This window comes from Pagrus pagrus (assembly GCF_965226575.1).
Source record: "Pagrus pagrus genome assembly, chromosome: 1".
NCBI classification, from domain to species: Eukaryota; Metazoa; Chordata; class Actinopteri; order Spariformes; family Sparidae; genus Pagrus; species Pagrus pagrus.
The window spans coordinates 5,202,550-5,221,579 of NC_140185.1; the positions used below are offsets into that span (position 1 = coordinate 5,202,550).

The 19,030-nt window shown below is 40.1% G+C and overlaps 1 protein-coding gene across 7 annotated transcripts in view; it reads left to right on the top strand.

Moving 5' to 3' along the window:
* The first annotated feature begins 2,066 nt into the window (after nt 1-2,066).
* Nucleotides 2,067-19,030, top strand: part of celf1 (cugbp, Elav-like family member 1) — a 47,678-nt gene continuing 30,714 nt past the window's right edge. Inside the window, exons 1-2 of one of the 7 annotated variants that reach the window (XM_084350839.1) lie at nt 2,067-2,295; nt 9,411-9,548. In XM_084350839.1, the coding sequence (XP_084206965.1) occupies nt 9,445-9,548 (104 nt within the window). In that variant the 5' untranslated portion in view covers nt 2,067-2,295; nt 9,411-9,444. Of the gene's footprint in view, nt 2,296-2,725; nt 2,747-9,410; nt 9,549-19,030 lie in introns of those variants that run through there. The other 6 variants (XM_084350836.1, XM_084350835.1, XM_084350840.1 and 3 more) reach the window with 6 other exon arrangements.

Sequence of the window (19,030 nt, forward strand, 5' to 3'; positions counted from 1 at the left end):
CATGGATCCTGATTATTTCTATTTCCATTTTCCTTAATTTCCATGATGTGAGTTTTAAGTCTAATGTGAGATTTCATTATTTAATTTTAAGTGTCTGATTTTAAAGAGTGCCTGTCATAAGGGCATGTGTTGACCCACAGTAACATGCTGTATTTTCAATGATGAAATTATCAACAGTGGCCAAGGAGCCTAGTTATACACACATCACTGCAAGGCTATACACAAACTTCGATTACACCTTAGTTACACATTAAGCAGACAGTGTTGTAATAGTGACTGGGTCCTTGTCAACTACTATGACTGATCCAGCAGAATTTTATTGAAGTTAATTTGCAGGTGTTTCTTTACATATGATACCACTGACCCCTAGGAAATACAACATCCTGATGTGTGTGGTCAATAGCACATAAGGAAAAATCATTTTACCAGAGAAATATAAAAAAGTGTTGATAGGGACAAAAATCATCATCTTTACATGATATGTAAAGTTGATGATTTTTGACATATGTGAAGATGCAGACATGAAAACTTTAACATGGGAATATGATGTGGTAAATGATCTTGAACTTATAACCATTGTATCTGAGTTGTGGGCTGGTCAATCGATCAGTCGGTTCGTTGGTCTCTGCTTTAATATCTCAACTATTCTACTGTACTATTTGTTTAGTGCAAATAGTAGCATGCTACTTCAATTAAGTTAATTAATAAGCTTTTTATATCTACAGAGGAAGTGGGTCCTCGTCCATGTTGCACCGCCATGTTTCTACAATAGCCCAGTATCAGTGATGGAATGTACCTAAGGTAGATTTACTACAGTACTGTACTTCAGTAGAACTTTGAGGTACTTGTACTTGACTTGAGTATTTCTATTTTCTCCATTTTTATACTTCAACTCCACTACTAGTTATAGTTCAGATTGCATGCTGCATCAGGGTGCAATGAATGCATTTTCTAAATTAACGACAATCAAAAAACATTCAGATAATCAGAAAAACGCTGAATATTAGATCTGATAGTTGGCCAGGCCCATAATTGTTAAAATTGGTTGCAATCTGCAACCTTGCTGCTAGAAGCCACCAAAGTCTTCACACTGGTCCTTTTGCTCTGCCCAGTGGCAGGTTACTATCCAACAAATCTTTTATTTGCAGTGACTTTATTGTTCCCCTTGACTTTTAATATTAGAGTGACAACATGCTACTTGCTGAATGTTCACCTCATGACTTCAGATCAATCTAATTATTATACAATCAGATTGTAACAACTAAATCTTAGTTGTAGTCCCTTTATGCTACTTCTAAAAAAAAAAATGATAGAAATGGATGATGAAAAAATGGGTGTCAATGATGTTCTGTGTAGCTTTAATTACCAGCTGACAATTTTATCAGTGGCATTTTAGACATCTCAGTCTTACTTTTCTTCTCTCAAGTTCAATAGATGTGTTTCTGATTTACTTTCAGCATCGTTTTATTTTTTAATTTGAGTAAAGATTACTTTTTAAAAAAAATTAAAGTTATATTTGCTGTAATGTGTTTTTGACAACTTCATTTTGTAAAGGTTCCCACACAGTACACACCCTGGTCACCAGTCTTTAACAAAAGTTAAGGGATCTTTTGAAATATGTTTTGTTCTTCTGTTAAAAAAAGCTTTAATTAGTTAAAGTTAAAGTTAAAGTTAATGAGATATACTTTTTACTCATTGGGTTCCTCACCTGATGTTTCATTGTGGAGACATTTTTGTTGAAAATAATTTTGTTAGATTTTATTGAAGTTATCTTGTGGCTCTGAAGTTATATGTTTTAAGATTTCACTGCTGCATCTTGTAAGAAATTAGCAAATTACTGTCCAAGATAAGGTTCCTTTATATGGACCGTACCACGTTACACTCGACCCAGGGAGCTGTAACGTGCACTGTGACTCCTGTCTCAAAGAGCAGCTAATACCAAAGATCGCTCATGTAGAAAAGTGTGTCCTCTGGAAGATGACACCCTCCACAGAGCCATTTAAATCTATTCTGAAGCAAATATCGCATTTAACGTTGACTCATGGCAGCCCCCCCCCAGCCCCCACCCCCTTGCAGCTGTCGAGTGGTAACGGTTCAGCAGGAGAGAGAGACTGCCATTTTACACAGGGACTGCTAGCTTAATGTCTAAAGTGACAGATCACAACTAATTCACCTATGCAGTCGTCAGCTTGTTTCCTACAGTACAGTATAAATAACGTCATATTGTAAGCAAACGTCCAGAACGACATTTTGTTTTAAGCACAAGTCAAATTAACAGTGGCGTAAAAAACACGGGTAAGTTGGTCATTTTAAGTTAACGAAATGCTATTCTAGCTAGCTAACGTTACCAAAACATACCCACAGTCCTGTAGCTTTGTTAATAACTGTTGGTTTGGTTATGTAGCTAGCACCAGCGGCTGTCAAGGCTTGAAGTGGATCTACTTTCATCTGCTGGACGGCAGCTTGACAGTACGACTCGTGTTGACAGTAATGTGTTGATAAAACCAGGTTATGACAGTTGGTTCGGTTTGCATAACTAAGCTACGATGTATGTTTCGGGTGCCGTTAACTTGTTAGGTTAACGGTGCGGTGCTTTGCTACGCTTTGTAAAGGACTTGTGGTTAATTCTATAACGTTACACATCTGAAAATAGGGTATGCACGTGATGTCACCGAACGCGGAAGTCGACACATTTACTCCTCCCACTGTCATCTCAGACTCGCGTGAAGGAACCTTTGCTGAGAAGGTAACTAGACTAGGTCAAAACATAGTATGCATCTGGTCAGTGTGCGAAAATGTGAGTAATTTGTTACAGGGGTAGTCAGTGGTAATGTCAGTGTGAATATCTGGATATTAAATGAATTTTCAGCTGCAGTTTCTTGTAGGACCCAGTAGGGATGCACGATATGGATTTTTGTCAACCAGTAACCACCTGCCCCTTGCAACCGGTAAAAAAAAAATGTTTTGTTTACTTTTTTGTATTTTAAAAAGTTCTACTTCTTCAAATGTTATTCTTTCAAGTAACAGTGAAAAACGTCAAAACATTATTTAGCTTTTAGAGCATATTGCCCTTTCAATATAAATGCTTTGACATAATCTGTCAAATGAGACCCATCAGTTGTATTAAATATGCAGTACGTAAATTGAGGTATGCAGACAATTCCTTGCTGGAAATGTACAATAAAAATCATTGTAGATTGATAGTAGAATAGATGGGCTAGAGGGACATTCTGCTGTGCACACTGTTGTGATTAGTTGTTTCATAAGTTTATGAGTTAACAGTTTGAGTCAGGCAGTGAGACTGTAAAATGTGTAACTTGTTGTTTTGCTTGCGCTTGGTTTGTATAACAAACAGCCAACAGCGGCTGTTAAGTAGGAGGTTCAGGGGAGGAAGCTAGAAACTTTAATACTTCAACGATTTCTCCCCTTCAAGAAATTATTAAAGCACATTACTTGATGTACTAAATAAACACACATGTATTGATAAATCTGAAACAAAACAGGAGTAGAAATCAATGTCAAATTAAAATAATTCTTCTCTCTTAAATAATGGTAAATAAATTCAACTTAATTTAAATTCAGTTAAACTTAAGGAGTTTTCACACTTAGTAATCTTTACCTTACCAAGACTGCCACCCCATGTGAAGGTGAACAAAGATTATATGAAACGGTGTGCAAGACTTAAATAGGGGTGGCTCAGGTGAACGTTAGCAAGTAAACGAGGTGTGACAAAAGAACCAATGAGTGATGAGAAAAGGAAAGGAAAGGAAGTGAGGTAGGTAAGGAGAGTGTGTGAGAAACACAAGAAAATAAGAGCCTTCACTACAGCGGTGGTTCGAATACAGGGGAGTAGTTTTCCCCGTCAACACTTCAACTTTTTGGTTGTAGCAGTCACTCCTGAACAACCTGCTGCTGCTCTCTTTGGGTAACACTCCTCCTTTGGAGACGCTCTTCGCTGCCAGAGTGTCTCTGGGCTACAGAGAGCAGACATGCTGGGTGTCCGAAGTTCGGGCTGCCCCTCCACGAGCAGCCCATTGGCACTTTGCTGGAACCAAGTAATAATTTATAATCCCGATAATTATCGTGCATCCCTAGGTCCCAGTAATAGTTGTTGAGTGTGCTGAAGAAGCAGATCTGGAGACATGGTCAAGCCATGTTTGTTTTGTTATTTATACTGTTTTTATTTATTTTTTAGTTCAGTCAGGTCACACACAGCTTCAGTTAGAAGTAAAAAGCTCTCACATAGTTCATGCACAGTTATAAGGTCTGAAGAAACTCATGAGAAATCACACAGGAGAGAAGCCAGTCAGTTGAGTTTATGGCAAAACCTTTTACAGTGCTTACATATTGTTCATGTTTCTTACTGCATATGATAATTCATACTGAAGTGACATTCATTACAAGATGGTTCCTAGTTAAAATATTTCAAAATGGACCTGCAATGTCTTGCATTTTGTAACTTCTGATCGAACAACATTTTTAAGACGTTTTCTTAAAAATAGTGTTAAAATCTTGTCTCATCTCGTTGTCTTGAACCCAATTTCGTGTATCGTCTTGTCTCGTGAGCTGAGTGTATTGTGACACCCCTAGTATTCTATTTTTTCACTCTGAAAGTCCTGCAGGTCATGTCAGTTTAAACCTTCAGTGTAAATTAGACCAGTTGCAGAAGTCAGATATAAGCAGCACAAGCCTAAATATATAATCCTGTGACAGACTTCATTAACCATGGCAACAAGCGTGTCCAAGTCGTGTTCTGCACTTTTTAGTGTCCTCTGGAGACACATGCATGCTGTATTGTGCATCTTTGTGTAATTGTAACTTTTGTTTTCTTAATTTTCTTCTTATTTTGCTCATGTTTGGTCTCTTTACGTGCGTTTTTCTTAAGTTGCAGTGTACTGAGCTCTCTTGGCTACTGTATAAAAAGGCTGTTTTAAAAGCTTATCCCCAGGAGTTGTTACATACTGCCAAAGTATGAAGAGAAGTGTAGCAAAGTGGTACTTTTAAAGTATCGGTATATCTAATGTTAAACAAGTACATGATTATCTGAATAAAGTCATTTAAAAAAGTATTTTACCAAACCTGACAACCAGAATGCTTGGAAATCTATGTGGTTTTGATGAGGTAGGCAAAACCTATATGGGTTTAGGTAACAGTAAGGACTCAACAGTAAAACTAAGGCTACATTAAGCCATATAGATTTTAAAATGCCATTTTTGTGTAAAAAAGATTTGCCTTTCTAGATTGTTTAAGTCCTCTGTCCACAATGAACACCTGAACAACATAAAAACAACCAAATCCCCTCCTTCACCCTTTTCTCAATTGGCAAACAATGAAAATGCATCGCAGCCAACATCTGGGACTGAATCATTATATGGCTGCAATGTTGTCTGACAAAATCAGCATGATAACAAATTATAACAGAAGCAGTTGTACTGATGAAAACAATTCATGAACACAGAAAAAGTTAGATAACAGAATTGTCTTCTTTGCTGCCACACAGCCCCTGTCCACGACCAGGGTACAGGTTCAACCTGTAACTCTGCCTAGTGCCAGCCCCATTACACCTCTATTGAGTCTCCTCCTGTTCTCTGTGGTCAGCTATGCTGTGTTTAATACATCTGAATTCATAGTATAGTTTTTGTCATTCACATATTTGTCTGTGTTACATAACTGAAGAAGAAACAACTACTTCCTTTTAATCAGCAGATATTCCCAAGCTGTTGTGCTGCTGTACTGATACAATCATTATATAATGAAACTGTCAAAGTCAACAGTTTTATAACAGCAATTGTGCTGTTTATTCTGCCTTATTGACATTTACAATAAGCAATCAGATCGCAGAAGTGACCAAAGATGGTCTTTCATCAGACCCAAGGACCCGGACCCTCTCTGGGCTGGCTTTGGAAAAGCTCAGTTTTCATCGCACAATTAAAAAGCAAGCCAGCATTTTAAGATTTATACATCCTGGGGTCTCTTTTTAGTTTTAGTCTGAAAGGAAGGCTTATGGAGAGTAAAATATGCAGTTACAGACATGATGTTGATTTAAGGATGCATGCTTATTGTTGAGTCCTTACTGATGCTGCTGTTGAATCTGAAAGGTCAGAATCCTAGTGTTTAGGTGGTATCTCAAAAAAGTAAACTTACTGAAAAGGTTAACCTTAATACAATTGTATGTCAAAATACTCGAGTGGGGCTGAACTTTACCATCAATTTAGTAAAAGTTGTAAAGGTTGCAGACAATAAATGTATGTAGAAACATTTGTGTATTAAAAATTAAAGGGGAATAGTTCAGTGGACACTTTAAACTGTGCTTAAACTAACAAGGGCACTGTGTGAAAAAGTGCACCCTCATTCAATCATTTCCTTTCAGTGTGACCACAATATTGGAACAGTGAGATTGTTGCTGTGTCAGCTTCTGCCACAACACAGTCCATCATTTGATAATGCTCCGTAGTTGGCCAGTCACAATATTCAAGTGCAACTTTGAATGCCGTGTAGCACTGGGTTAATTCCAATGTTTATGTCACAAATGCTGGGACAGGAATAATTTATTGCTCTGGCTTCCTGGATTTCATGTTCTTGTAGTAGGCACCTTTTGCAACACGCTCACATTAACACTGTTTGTTTGTTTCTAACTTTATATCTCTTTTTAAAAACCTTAAAATTCGATGTTTTATTTCTGAAGGTCAACGGTGTGAACCAGAAGTATCATTGTTGCTGTAGGAACACATCTATACCATGATCTACGTTTGTTTAGTTGACCAGTATTGAGCTTTGTATTTGTGTAGGGGTGAAATGGTACACAAAATCCAACGTTTGGAATGTACCTCGGCAAAAAATGTTAAACATTTGCTGGTTCCAGCTGCTTAAATGTCAGGATTTGCTGCTTCTATTTGTCATTTCTGATAGTAAATGAAGAGTCTTTGGGACCTATTTAGACAGTCTATAGCGCATGGTCTGAAGCGCAAAGCGCTAGTGCGTTTAGGGCGTGTCCAAGTCCATTTTGCTAATTAAACAGTGGGTAATCTGGGCGCAAAGTGTGGCGCACAGCGCAAAGGGTGTATTTAGACTTTAGTCATGGGTGTGATTTGGGCAGAACATAAACGAAACCAATCCGGGTGCTGTCTCTCAATCCCTTTAAGAGCCATGTGCACCAGGGTCTGGCACATATATCTGTTTTTGCTGGAGAGTTTCCTCTCCAGCTTTTAGTTTTGTTGATTAAATGTGCCATGATACTTGTAACAGTGACATTACTGCATTCATGGAAATGTTTAAAATAACTCAAAGCAGCCTCTCAAATCATAAAATCAGAGTGTATGCACAGTGTGAACCAGAATGAGTAGGCTCATCTCACTGTCTGAATAATGCACTGTTTAAATAGCAAGAAACACTGTGCTTTTGACTTTAGACTAGGGGTGGGCGATATATATCGTTTGTGATAATATCGTCATTGTTGTTTTGGCGATGTGCAAATTTCCATTATCGAGTATTTAAATTACTTCGCCAAAAATATTGAAACACACGCTGAAACTCCTCACATCCACTTAATACATGGTGCAGCAACACTCTCTACAGCATGGCAGGATTCGCCCCACCCCTCGACCTCTTGCCTTCTACCTCTGAACCCCGCGACGTCTTATAACAACAACAACAGCAATGGCGGACTACATGCTTGTGTTCGTGTTTCTTGCAACTTACTCGCCTTGTAGTTGAGTGTGAGTCGCAGCAGCAGGTTTGAAATCTGTTCAACTTTTAACAATGCTGGGCGCTCGGAAAATGAGTTTTTGAGTGCTCTCAGCGCTAAAAACGCGTTTGGTGGACACAAGCCCTAACTCAGACAATTCCAATCACATTTTAAAGGATATCGACTGATTATCGGTATCGCCAAAATCCCCCCAAAAATCGAGATATTGTTTTTTGCCCATATCGCCCACCCCTACTTTAGACCAGCTTTTTGTTGGCCTATGTCATTTTCTGCTGCCTCAAGATGGCAATCAACCATCAGTGCGCCTGACCACACCTCATTTTAAGACCATTAGCCGGGAGTCACACAGGTGGTTGCAAGTACATTTGCTATTTACACAGCGTGGGCACTGGGCGTGAAAATGACAACTGCGTTGGTCCGAAACTAACAATTACACTTGCGCTCAATGTGTGCTGCCTTTCCGAATATGGGACAATAAATAGATAAGAAAATAAAAGCAGTAAAGGACAGTAAGAAGAAAGGAAAAATACATCACGAGGGAGGAATTAAAACAGATACAGATCAGGTGTACACGATTGCATGTGATACTCGTGTTTTTTTCAAACTGAACTCTTAATGCCATGTGACAGCATGTTGTCATTTCATATATTTTTGTTTCATCTGGTATATAAAACACCTTTTTTTTTTGTTTTTTTCGCAAAAAACAAAACACTCATCGCATACAGAAGGCTATATGTGGACTGTGCACATTTATCTTTAAAAGAGAGTCTGAGTCAGAGTGGGGAAAAGTGTCAGTAAGTTAACACAAAGTTTTATTCAGTTTTGTCCATTGATAAATGTTTTACCCCATTTATTTATTTATTTGCACATTGATTTTGAGCCTTGTTCATTGTCCATTGCTTTTTGCATGTGACATAAGTTGAAAATAGCCATTCTGTAAGTGTTTTACAATAATTGTTCTACCTGGAAATGACGGGCGAGACGTGTGTGTGCGCTGCAGCTGGCAGCTCTGGTGGTCGCACTGTTAAGCTATTAGGCTACATTATAATTGCTTATTTAATTCGTTCTAATTCGTTATTAGTGAGGATAATTTCTAGATGTTACTTACTGTTTGTAGCCTACACTATTTACAACACCAAGATCTAGTTTGTAGGCTAACAAAATATAGGTTTGTCCAGCGGCAGCTTGGCATGAAGCCGATGCATGATTACACATTATGTGCAATATACAAACCCGTACTTTAGTAACAAACTAATATCCAAATAGGATTTTGATTCCTGGACACAGTAATCTGCTAATTAATGCACTTCAACACACGCTTTGATACGGACTGAGTCAATAAGGAAAAAAACAGCGTGTCTGGTTCCAGTGGGAGGAGAGAGAAGCTTAGGGCCCTGATGTGTTCACTGTAGTCCTGACTGCTCACATGTGCCACCTCGTGGTTGTTGGTGAGCACTGCAGCTAATGCAAAATCAGCTGGATAAAATAAAAGTCCCCCCTCTTTTTCTTCCTTTTCACCTTCCACCCTGCTCTGAAAGGAGGGACATCTGTAGCTTGGGTAACTGATTCATGTGTTGATTGTCTCTGCTAAATGTGTAAATATGTTTTGTGTGTATTCTTTTACTGTTGCTATGTTTTTAATTGTAATTGTTTTTTGTGTTTCTGGTTCTTGGTGTGTTGTGTCTCCTGTGTTTGTGTTTGGTAGTAGTAGTAGTAGTAGTTGTAGTGCAAGGCCCTGGATGGATAGCCTGGACCCTGAAACCCTGTATGTGTCTCCGGAGCAGACTGGGCAGGCCACACTCCCTCTCCCTAACTTGGAAGTCTCCAACTTGGCACTAGGGGGGTAAGGAGCATTCAGCCTACTCTATCCTGTTCTGTGATGCCTGGGAAACTATAGAACATCTGTTTTCACCCAGTAACCCATTGCACGCCTTACATCCATGTATCATGCACAGTCAATCAATCAGTCCATACATAAACTATAGCTAAAAGAGGGTATACCTACAGTACAGTGGGTTTAACTGTGGCAGAAAGTAAAAATATATGTGCACTGACCCTATTGTTATTATTATTAATAATACAATGATTAACACAGTTTGCCAAATGTCATACTGCTTCATCATAGTCTTAGCTCTGTCAGATCAGAACACAAAACATTGTGCTTACACTACATCCATAAACGAACTTTTATTAAATTATCTAAGAAAGGCAGTCCTCATTACTTCATATCATGTACATCTGTGGCGGTACTGGCAGTAAAATGCTTACAACTTCACCTTTCATACATGAATGCAGCCTAAAGTGCTTCACAGAGCAAAATTAAAAACAATGAAATAAAACTGATAGACAACAATAATTCAATGAGTCAATGGGGTGTTTCAATAAAAAGCAGACAGATAAATAAATACAAAGGCATAGTAATACCGATTACTATAAAAGTGATAAAAAAGGCTAGTGAATAAATAAAAAATAAAATAATTAAGTAAGTACAAGCATGGAGTAAGAAATAAATATATATAAAGCTAAGAGTCAGGACATAAGAACTGAGTGACATAAAATAAATAACAAGCCAGGCTAAAAAGATATGTCTTTAGATGTTGTTTAAAAATCTCCACAGAGGTGAAGTCCCTCAGATCCAGAGGCAGACTGTTCCAGAGACGAGGGCCATAGTGTCTGAAAGCTGACTCTCCATATGTTTTTCTAGAAGTCTTTGGGACAACCAGGAGGCCATCTGAGGAAGCTGCTGGGTGCATATCTATGAAGCATTTCAGAAAGATATGATGGTGCCAGGCCATTTAGTGATTTAAAAACTAGTAAAAGGATCTTAAAATCAATTTTAAGACTAATGGGCAACCGGTTTAAAATAGGCGTTATATAGCGGGGAAAATAAGTATTGAATGGGTCAACATTTTTCTCAGTGAATATATATCTGATGGGGCCATTGACATGAAATTGTCACCAGATGTCGATAACAACCTAAGTAATACACACATACAAAGAAATCAAAACATGCATTGCTCAGGTGTGATTTTGGCCGATTCTTCCACACAAACTGTCTTCAAATCTTGAAGGTTCCGCGGGCCTCTTCTATGAACTCTGATCTTCAGTTCTTTCCATAGATTTTCAACTGGATTCAAGTCGGGTGATTGACTGGGCCATTCTAGCTGCTTTATTTTCTTTCTCTGAAACCAATTGCAAGTTTCCTTGGCTGTGTGTTTGGGATCATTGTCTTGCTGAAATGTCCACCCTCGTTTCATCTTCAGCATCCTGGTAGATGGCAGCAGATTCTTATCAAGAATGTCTCGGTACATTTCTCCATTCATCCTTCCTTCAATTATATGAAGTCTGCCAGTACCATATGCTGAAAAACAGCCCCACACCATGATGTTACCACCTCCAAACTTCACTGTTGGTATAGGGTTTTTGGGGTGATGTGCAGTGCCATTTGTCCTCCAAACATGGTGTGTGCTATGACATCCAAAGCGTTCAATTTTGGTCTCATCTGACCAGACTATATTCTCCCAGTATTTCATAGGCTTATCCAAATGTTGTGCAGCAAACTTCAACATGAACGAGCTTCAACATGCTTTTTCTTCAACAATGGGGTCTTGCGCGGTGAGCGTGCATAGGGGCCATGGCAGTTGAGTAAGTTACTTATTGTTTTCGTTGAAGCAACTGTACCTGCTAATTCCAGGTCTTTCTGAAGCTCTCCGTGAGTGGTCCTTGGCTCTTGGACAACTCTTCTGATTATTCTTTTGACTCCTCTGTCAGAAATCTAGCGAGGAGCACCTGGTCGTGGCCGGTTTATGGTGAAATGATGTTCTTTCCACTTCCGGATAATGGCCCCAACGGTGCTCACTGGAACATTCAGAAGTTTAGAAATACGTCTGTAACCAATGCCATCAGTATTAGAGATGTTCCGATACCATTTTTTCCCTCCCGATACCGATTCCGATACTTATGCTGTGGGTATCGGCCGATACGAGTACCGATATCGATACCAGTGTGTTATAAAAAATTATATATATCATACTACGCCTGCATGACTGTGATATGATTATCAGTGTGGTAAGGCCTGGCTCAGGTTAAACCCTTTGTAAAACATGAATGAATACAGCAAATGAAAGCCATTTATTTTTAAATAGAACAGTATAAAGCCGAATTCAGCACAGAGCAGACAGGAAGTCGGACACGAAATAATAACAAGACATCCGGTTAATTTTTAAAATAAAACACTCCGTGTTGATACAAGCACAAAAACCTCAAATAAGAGACAAATACGCGCTCTTCTTCTAATCCTTCAGTCGGGAACACTTCGTGTTGTTGTGTTTATAACACATACATATAACTGCGGTCCTGTGTGATTATGTAATCATCGCGGGAATTCCTCGGTTTCGTAACTCCAGCTGATCGGCGGAGCTGCGCTGTGGCGGACTCAAAACACAGCTGGTGGGGGTTGCTGGACGAGGACGACGGAGCCAAACCGTACCGGAGCCGTAACGCAGCGGACACGTATCCGGTAGAATCTCGGAGCTAACGGAGCTAGGCTAATAAATTACGTGGTATCGGATCGGTGCCTGGACTCCAGTACTCGCCGATACCGATGCTGGCATTTTCGCCAGTATCGGAGGCATTTCCGATTCTGGCATCGGAATCGGAACAACTCTAATCAGTATGTTTTGCAACAATAAGGTTGCAAAGGTCTTGAAAGAGCTCTTTGCTTTTACCCATCATGAGATGCCCATTGTGTGACACCTTGGTAATGAGAAACCTTTTTTAGGCCATCAATTAGGACCAAACCAGCTGATATTAATTTGAACTGATAGGGGGCAGGATTGCTTTCTAAATACTGACAGATTTTAGCTGGTTTCTTGGCTTTTCATGACCTTTTTTTTTCACCTCCTTTTCTTTATGTGTTCAATACTTATTCCCTGTGTCATTACACTTTATTACACATAACTTAATTTATAGACATATGTGTTTTGATTTCTTTGTATGTGTGTATTACTTGGGTTGTTACTGACATCTGGTGACAATTTCATGTCAATAGCCATATCAGAAATATATTTACTGAGAAAAATGTTGACGCGTTCAATGCTTATTTTCCCCACTGTATGTGCTCTCTGTCTGGTCTTGGTCAGAACTCGGGCTGCCGCGTTTTGAACTAGTTGTAGGCGGCCAATGGCTTTTTTAGGAAGACCAGACAAGAGAGCATTACAATAGTCCAGCCTAGAGGTTATAAAAGCATGCATCAGTGTTTCTGTGTCAGCCTGCGAGAGAAATGCTCTGACCTTGGCAATGTTTTTCAAATGATAAAAAGATATTTTGGTGACATTTCTAATGTGTGTGTCAAATCTGAGATCAGAGTCTAGGACGATACCAAGGTTTTTCACCTGGTTCTTGGTGTGAAGGCCTAGTGACTTAAGGTGCACAGATATTTGCTCTCTCTGGGCTTTTGCCCCAAATATTATGACCTCTGTTTTGTCTTCATTCAGCTGGAGGAAGTTCTATGACATCCATGTATTTATGTTAAGTAAGTAGTTTATTAAGCTATCCATTGGGCTAAGGTCATCTGGGGATACAGAAACATATAACTGGGTGTCATCTGCAGAGCTGTGAAATTCAACATTGTGCTTTCTAATGACATCACCAAGTGGCAACATGTATAGATTAAAAAGGACTGGGCCTAGAATGGAGCCTTGTGGGACCCCACAGGTTATATCCATTTTCTCTGAGGAGTCACCCATGGAAACAAAGAACTCTCGGCCAGTCAGATATGATTTGAACCAATCTAAGACCATTCCTGAGAGACCAACCCAGTGTTCAAGTCCATGTAAGAGAATTTCATGGTCGACAGTGTCAAAGGCTGCACTGAGGTCAAGGAGAAGCAGAACTGAAAGGTTATTTAAGTCAGTGTTTGTTCTTAGGTCGTTAACTACTTTGACCAATGCAGTCTCTGTGCTATGTTGGGCTCTAAAACCAGACTGAAGAGTCTCGAAGATGTCGTTGTTTTTAATAAAAGTATGTACTTGATTAAAAACAACCTTTTCTAAAATCTTAGCTAAAAAAGGGAGGTTTGATATGGGTCGGTAATTATTAAAATCTGAGGAATCCAAGTTACTTATTTTGAGAATGGGTCTAACCATGGCAGCTCCGTGACCAAGAGTGGGGATTGGGCCAGACATGAAAACAGACTTTCCACAGTTCTTTAAAACATCAAAAAGGAGGTTGAAATAATTTTTAGTGCGCTCAGACTCCCGACAGGTTGTGTCATTCGTCCCCACATGAACAACAATTCTTTTAATGGATGTAGGGATTGAGGCCAGTAGATTCAGAAGTTCATCCCGGATGACTGGGACTGTGGCACTGGGGAGACTGCGTGTAATTGCATTAAAAAAGCGGATGTTCCTGACTTAAATAACCTTTCAGTTCTGCTTCTCCTTGACCTCAGTGCAGCCTTTGACACTGTCGACCACGAAATTCTCTTACATAGACTTGAACACTGGGTTGGTCTCTCAGGAATGGTCTTAGATTGGTTCACCAATGATTAATGTACTTGAAGGAAAAAGGGACAAAGGGGTGTTACTTGTGGGCTATCTGGACAGGAAAGTGCAGTTAGCGTTACCTCAGTCACCGTCGGCACAGTCTCCTTCAGTAACCTACGGCGGTTTTTCCTTGTGGGTGAGCGACAAGGCACCCGGTCAGCGCTGGCTTCAGGTGGTGGAGACACCGGCGGGGTGGCATCCGGGCCAGGTGAAGTCGAGACTGCAGGTGCATCGCTGGGATGGGCCGGGTCCTCAGCCGGCAGGATCGTGTACCGGTTGGAGAGGGTTAAGGGAGGTTGTGAAGAAACCCCAGCCAAATCTCTCTTGCAGCTGCGGCGCACCACCTCTGTCCAGGACAGCTGGCTTCTTAGAGCAGCTCGATTTGGTGTGGAGCTATGAACCGGGCCTTGGGCCCGGTACTGATGCTGACCCCTGGGTCATCAGTTGGCGACTTTGTGACAACCAGTGGTAGTGAAGTGTCCAGGTCCAGTGCAGAAGTGATGGAGGTGCCCGCTGCCCCTGTGTCACGGCCATAGGATAATCAACAAATGCCTCTTCAGTGTATAATCAAACTGAAATGTGCTCCTATAAGCCCCAGTGAAATAAAATGTAAAAACTGAAGGTGTTTTGGGGCTTGGGTTTTCAAGGGGGTTCAACAATGAACACAGTTTCCCTCACTAGAATGACGTGGGGCAGCCAAGAAAACACAATAGGGCCTAAACAGACCAGAGTTTCTGGCTGGCATTTTAAGGGGATGAGGTTCTCAGTGAGTCAGGGACAGATTCAGAATGAAGGTGAGAGCCACCTGGGTGCCATTCCTCACCTCTTTTAAGCCTTCATAAAAGGGCGTCGTCACACCATGATTGGCTGGGAGGGGAATGCCCCAAGCTGCTTCCACTCATCAATCAGGAGTCAGTCTCCCCACCCTGCGCACAGGTGATCTGATTCCCCTGCAATTAGTCCAGAGGGATTTGAAAATCAGCCCAAAACAAAGAAAGATAGCAAGTCTTAAACAATGAGACTGCTTTACATCCATGCTTACATATGAACAGAAACTGCTACAAGGTTACAAGGTCAATTTATTGTAATTTTTTTAAACACATGGGTTTAAAAACCTAATTATGATTGAGTCCTTTGTGCTACATCTATTTTAGAAAAATTGAGCATTGATGATAAATTGAGGAATCTGAGGAATGAAGCTGCTCTGTAGTCTGGTGGTATGGCAACCGGTACTTCTGTATCTTTTTCCAGATGGCAGCAGGGTGAACAGCCTGTGGCTTGGTTGTCCTTAGGGCTCTGTGAGGAAATCTCAAGGAAATCTAACCCTAACCCTAACCCAAGACAATGATTATCTTGTTTCTCAGTCAAGGTTTAGTTAAAGGCCAGGACTGATGGGCTACAAGATTAAAAAAGCAATAGATTGATATTGACTATTGACTATAGCGTATAGGCTTGTGTTACTATGATATAGCCAGAGCTGTGTGAGTAAATTGTTAGGACTGGACTAACCACCAGGCAGCAGAGCCAAGGCTGAGTGTTATATTTGATTATTTTCTACTTTTTATATTTTCCCCATTTTCCCATTTATGGTCATGTTATTTATGAGATAGCCTCTCCATTTTTTGCTCAAAGTGCACCGGATTGATGCATTTGACTTTAAAATGTGCAAAATTTCTTACTGGGAGCACACCCCTGGACCCCCTACAGGATCCAAGGTCCCCCCACCATAGTCTCACAGATTCCTGTGGAAAACACTGCTAGTGTAATCCAAGAAGAGCAGCAGCCAAATAACAGGTCACAATCCCCATTATTGGCACCGCCGCTAAGCACTGAAAGGAGAAGCCAGAAAATGCAGTGCTTCCAAGCGAACCAATCACATTCCCTGCAGTCTGCGTCGCTGCGACTTGCAGTTGCATTTCTGGGGACGTGCACGTCAGGCTACGGCATAAGGCAAGCACCTACGCAGAGGCTGTGCTAGGTATGCCGTTGATTCAACAATTAGCCACATCCCATCCTTGGTTCGAGAAAAAATGTTAACAGTTAGAACTCTGGCTGCAGTGGGACTTTTCCATTCAGTAGGCCTATGCTCAGCAGTGTTTAGTCATTTGCCTCCATCATGTTTACAAAGCTGCTTGTCAAGGTGTGTCATAGAGCGTAATTAATCTGTGTTATTTTTTAAATGCGTTATTTTTTCTGTAAATTTAAAGTGTCATTCATTTATTTATTTTTCTGTATTTCTTTTTTTGAGTCATCTTATCCAAAACTGTCCTTATCAAGAGATCTTGGTCTTGTTGTTTGGTCTGCCCCTCTATTAAAAGCTTTCATGGTTGTTATTTTATTAGCTTTGTTATTTCAATGACTTGTGTATTTAATTAGAAATATGCTGATTTGAGTGCATGTTGCACAATAAATAGGTACCAATCTGTGGAACAAAAGAAATTAAATATAAAACCAATCACAATCAATCATGAAATAGAAAACAACATACAGCAATAAGGGGTTATGTTGAGGAGTCTAGCCATCAAATGATAGATAACAGATACTTTAGTCCAGTGTTATGTTACATAGTGTACATGCCTGGAGTGTATCTTGTTTAATAGGTGTGCGTGTGTATGTGCATGTGAGTTAGTGTGTGCATTGTGGGGTGCACAAAGACCAAAGCCAGTGTCATTTGACATTGGCTCCCTTCTGTTTTTACACACACACATTGCACACAAACGAGTGCAGCCTGTTGGACAACAGGGTAAACACAGCCCCCCTCAGGCCGGAACCTAATTGTTAGCCCCTGGTGTGGCTAGTCCGGGGATTAGCTACTGGCTGGGGAGTACTATTCACTCCCTCTTTCATTCCCTCTGCCCACTGGGCCTTATCACCATCAATCTGACACCCTGTTTATCTGACGCTGCAGCCAGATCTGCTGGCCTAGGAGAAATGTTCACAAAAGGCTGTGGATCATCAGCACTTTGATTGTGGGACCCCAAATTGCCATTACTCTCTCTGGCCCCAGTGATCCCAGCAGCCCTCTGTTTCCATGATCTCCATGCAGTGGTTAGTCCCAGTCCCAGAACCTGGAAAGCCAACCTGAAGGCTTGTCACTTTGTGTCTGTCATTTGTACTCTTCTTCCACCCGAAAAAAGGTGGTTCCTTAGCCAGATTTTGCTTGCCGTCTTTGGTGTTCCAGTGGACAGGATCTCCATGTGGATTGGTTTGTTTCGACACACTGTTTTTTTCTACCCTTTGTGCACCGTTGGCTGCATTATTATAACCTTCACCAGGGACTTACCAACAAGTGTACGATCTGGAGTTTACCACCACCCTCTGATTACTACGTCAATTTAGCTCCACCGTCTTAAAGAAGAAGAAAGAAAAAGAAACACATTTTGCAACCATGGCTTCTTTTAAACTGGATTTTCTCCCTGAGATGATGGTGGACCATTGCTCTTTAAATTCTAGTCCTGTGTAAGTAACTCCCTCTGACCAACTGTGTAAGTAGGCTATTATAGGTTTTCTAGGGTTGTCCTATATCTCTGGAAATTGGCTACAAAGAACTGGTCTGGTGTGATTTAGTGTAATGAATCTCATGAGCAGCTGTGATGTAGTGTGTCAGGGGGGTAACTGGCCTAATGAGAAGTGCCCCTTTTGTGATTATTTGTTTTCCATTTGCGGTTTTGTCATACTTAAAGGTTCCTGATGTTTGTCCGTGTTATTCAGTGGGTTTGATTCTCAGAATATTTCTTGTCTTTATGGAAAGACTTGGATAAAGTTTTACTGTTCTCTTAAACCTGTAAACTCTTCAAATTCAATGGGCACACTTTGTTTCCAACTATCACTCCACTTTTCAATGAAATATTGAATGCATTGACATAAAAAGTTTTTTTCAGTAAAATCAACACTGGTTGCTTACGAGATGGGTTTCTTCCGTGTTCACTGTCAAGCAATCCCCCAAAAATGTTGTCAGATATTGTAGTTGGATTCCAATCCATATAGCAATCCAGTGTACCAAGAGAGTTGTGGTACCTTCCTATCTGCCTTACATTAAGGTTGGGTATTGTTTTGACAGATTCTGTATTCAGACTCTGGTCTCTGGATCAGTTTCTGTTCTTATGGAAACCTGTCTCTGATTCCTGGCATATTATTTGTGCAGAGTTCTATGGTTAATAGGCTGCTCTAACAAGCTAAAATTAACAAATGAATAACTCCCTCGCTTAAGTCATCACAACAATATTATTGGTTTTATTTTCAATAATAGTCTTACAGGCAACTTTCCTCTGAAAGCACTAACTGTCATACCTCAAGTAATGTCACAGTGTATCTGTGTATATTGATACCATGGTCTTTGATCACAATTGTGATATTTGATTTTGTTAGTATTGTGCATCTCCATACTTTTTTGTCCTCTGCTAGGTCAAGGATCTAATGGATGCCTTCAATAGCACCATTCATAGACACAGATATAGGATGCTTCGATAAAGAAGATACGCAAGATGTTGTTGTTATTTATAGCAGTGGCAGGATGATTATATGCTAACTGAGAGACTTTAGCCATAATATTGGCAGATATGGTTTTTAGACCAAAGAAAATATAATTAAATCATCTTTAGGACTAATGTTTTTACCTAAAGTAACTGAGTAAGTAAGTAGTGAGTAGTGTGTAAAATTTTCCTGTCACTATCAATGTACAGATTGATAGTGTCATTTAAAAATGTGCTATCTTAGATGATGCTGTAGCCTAGATTCTGCGTCTGTTAAGTGTTAACTTCATTCAGTATTTTTTTCCTTG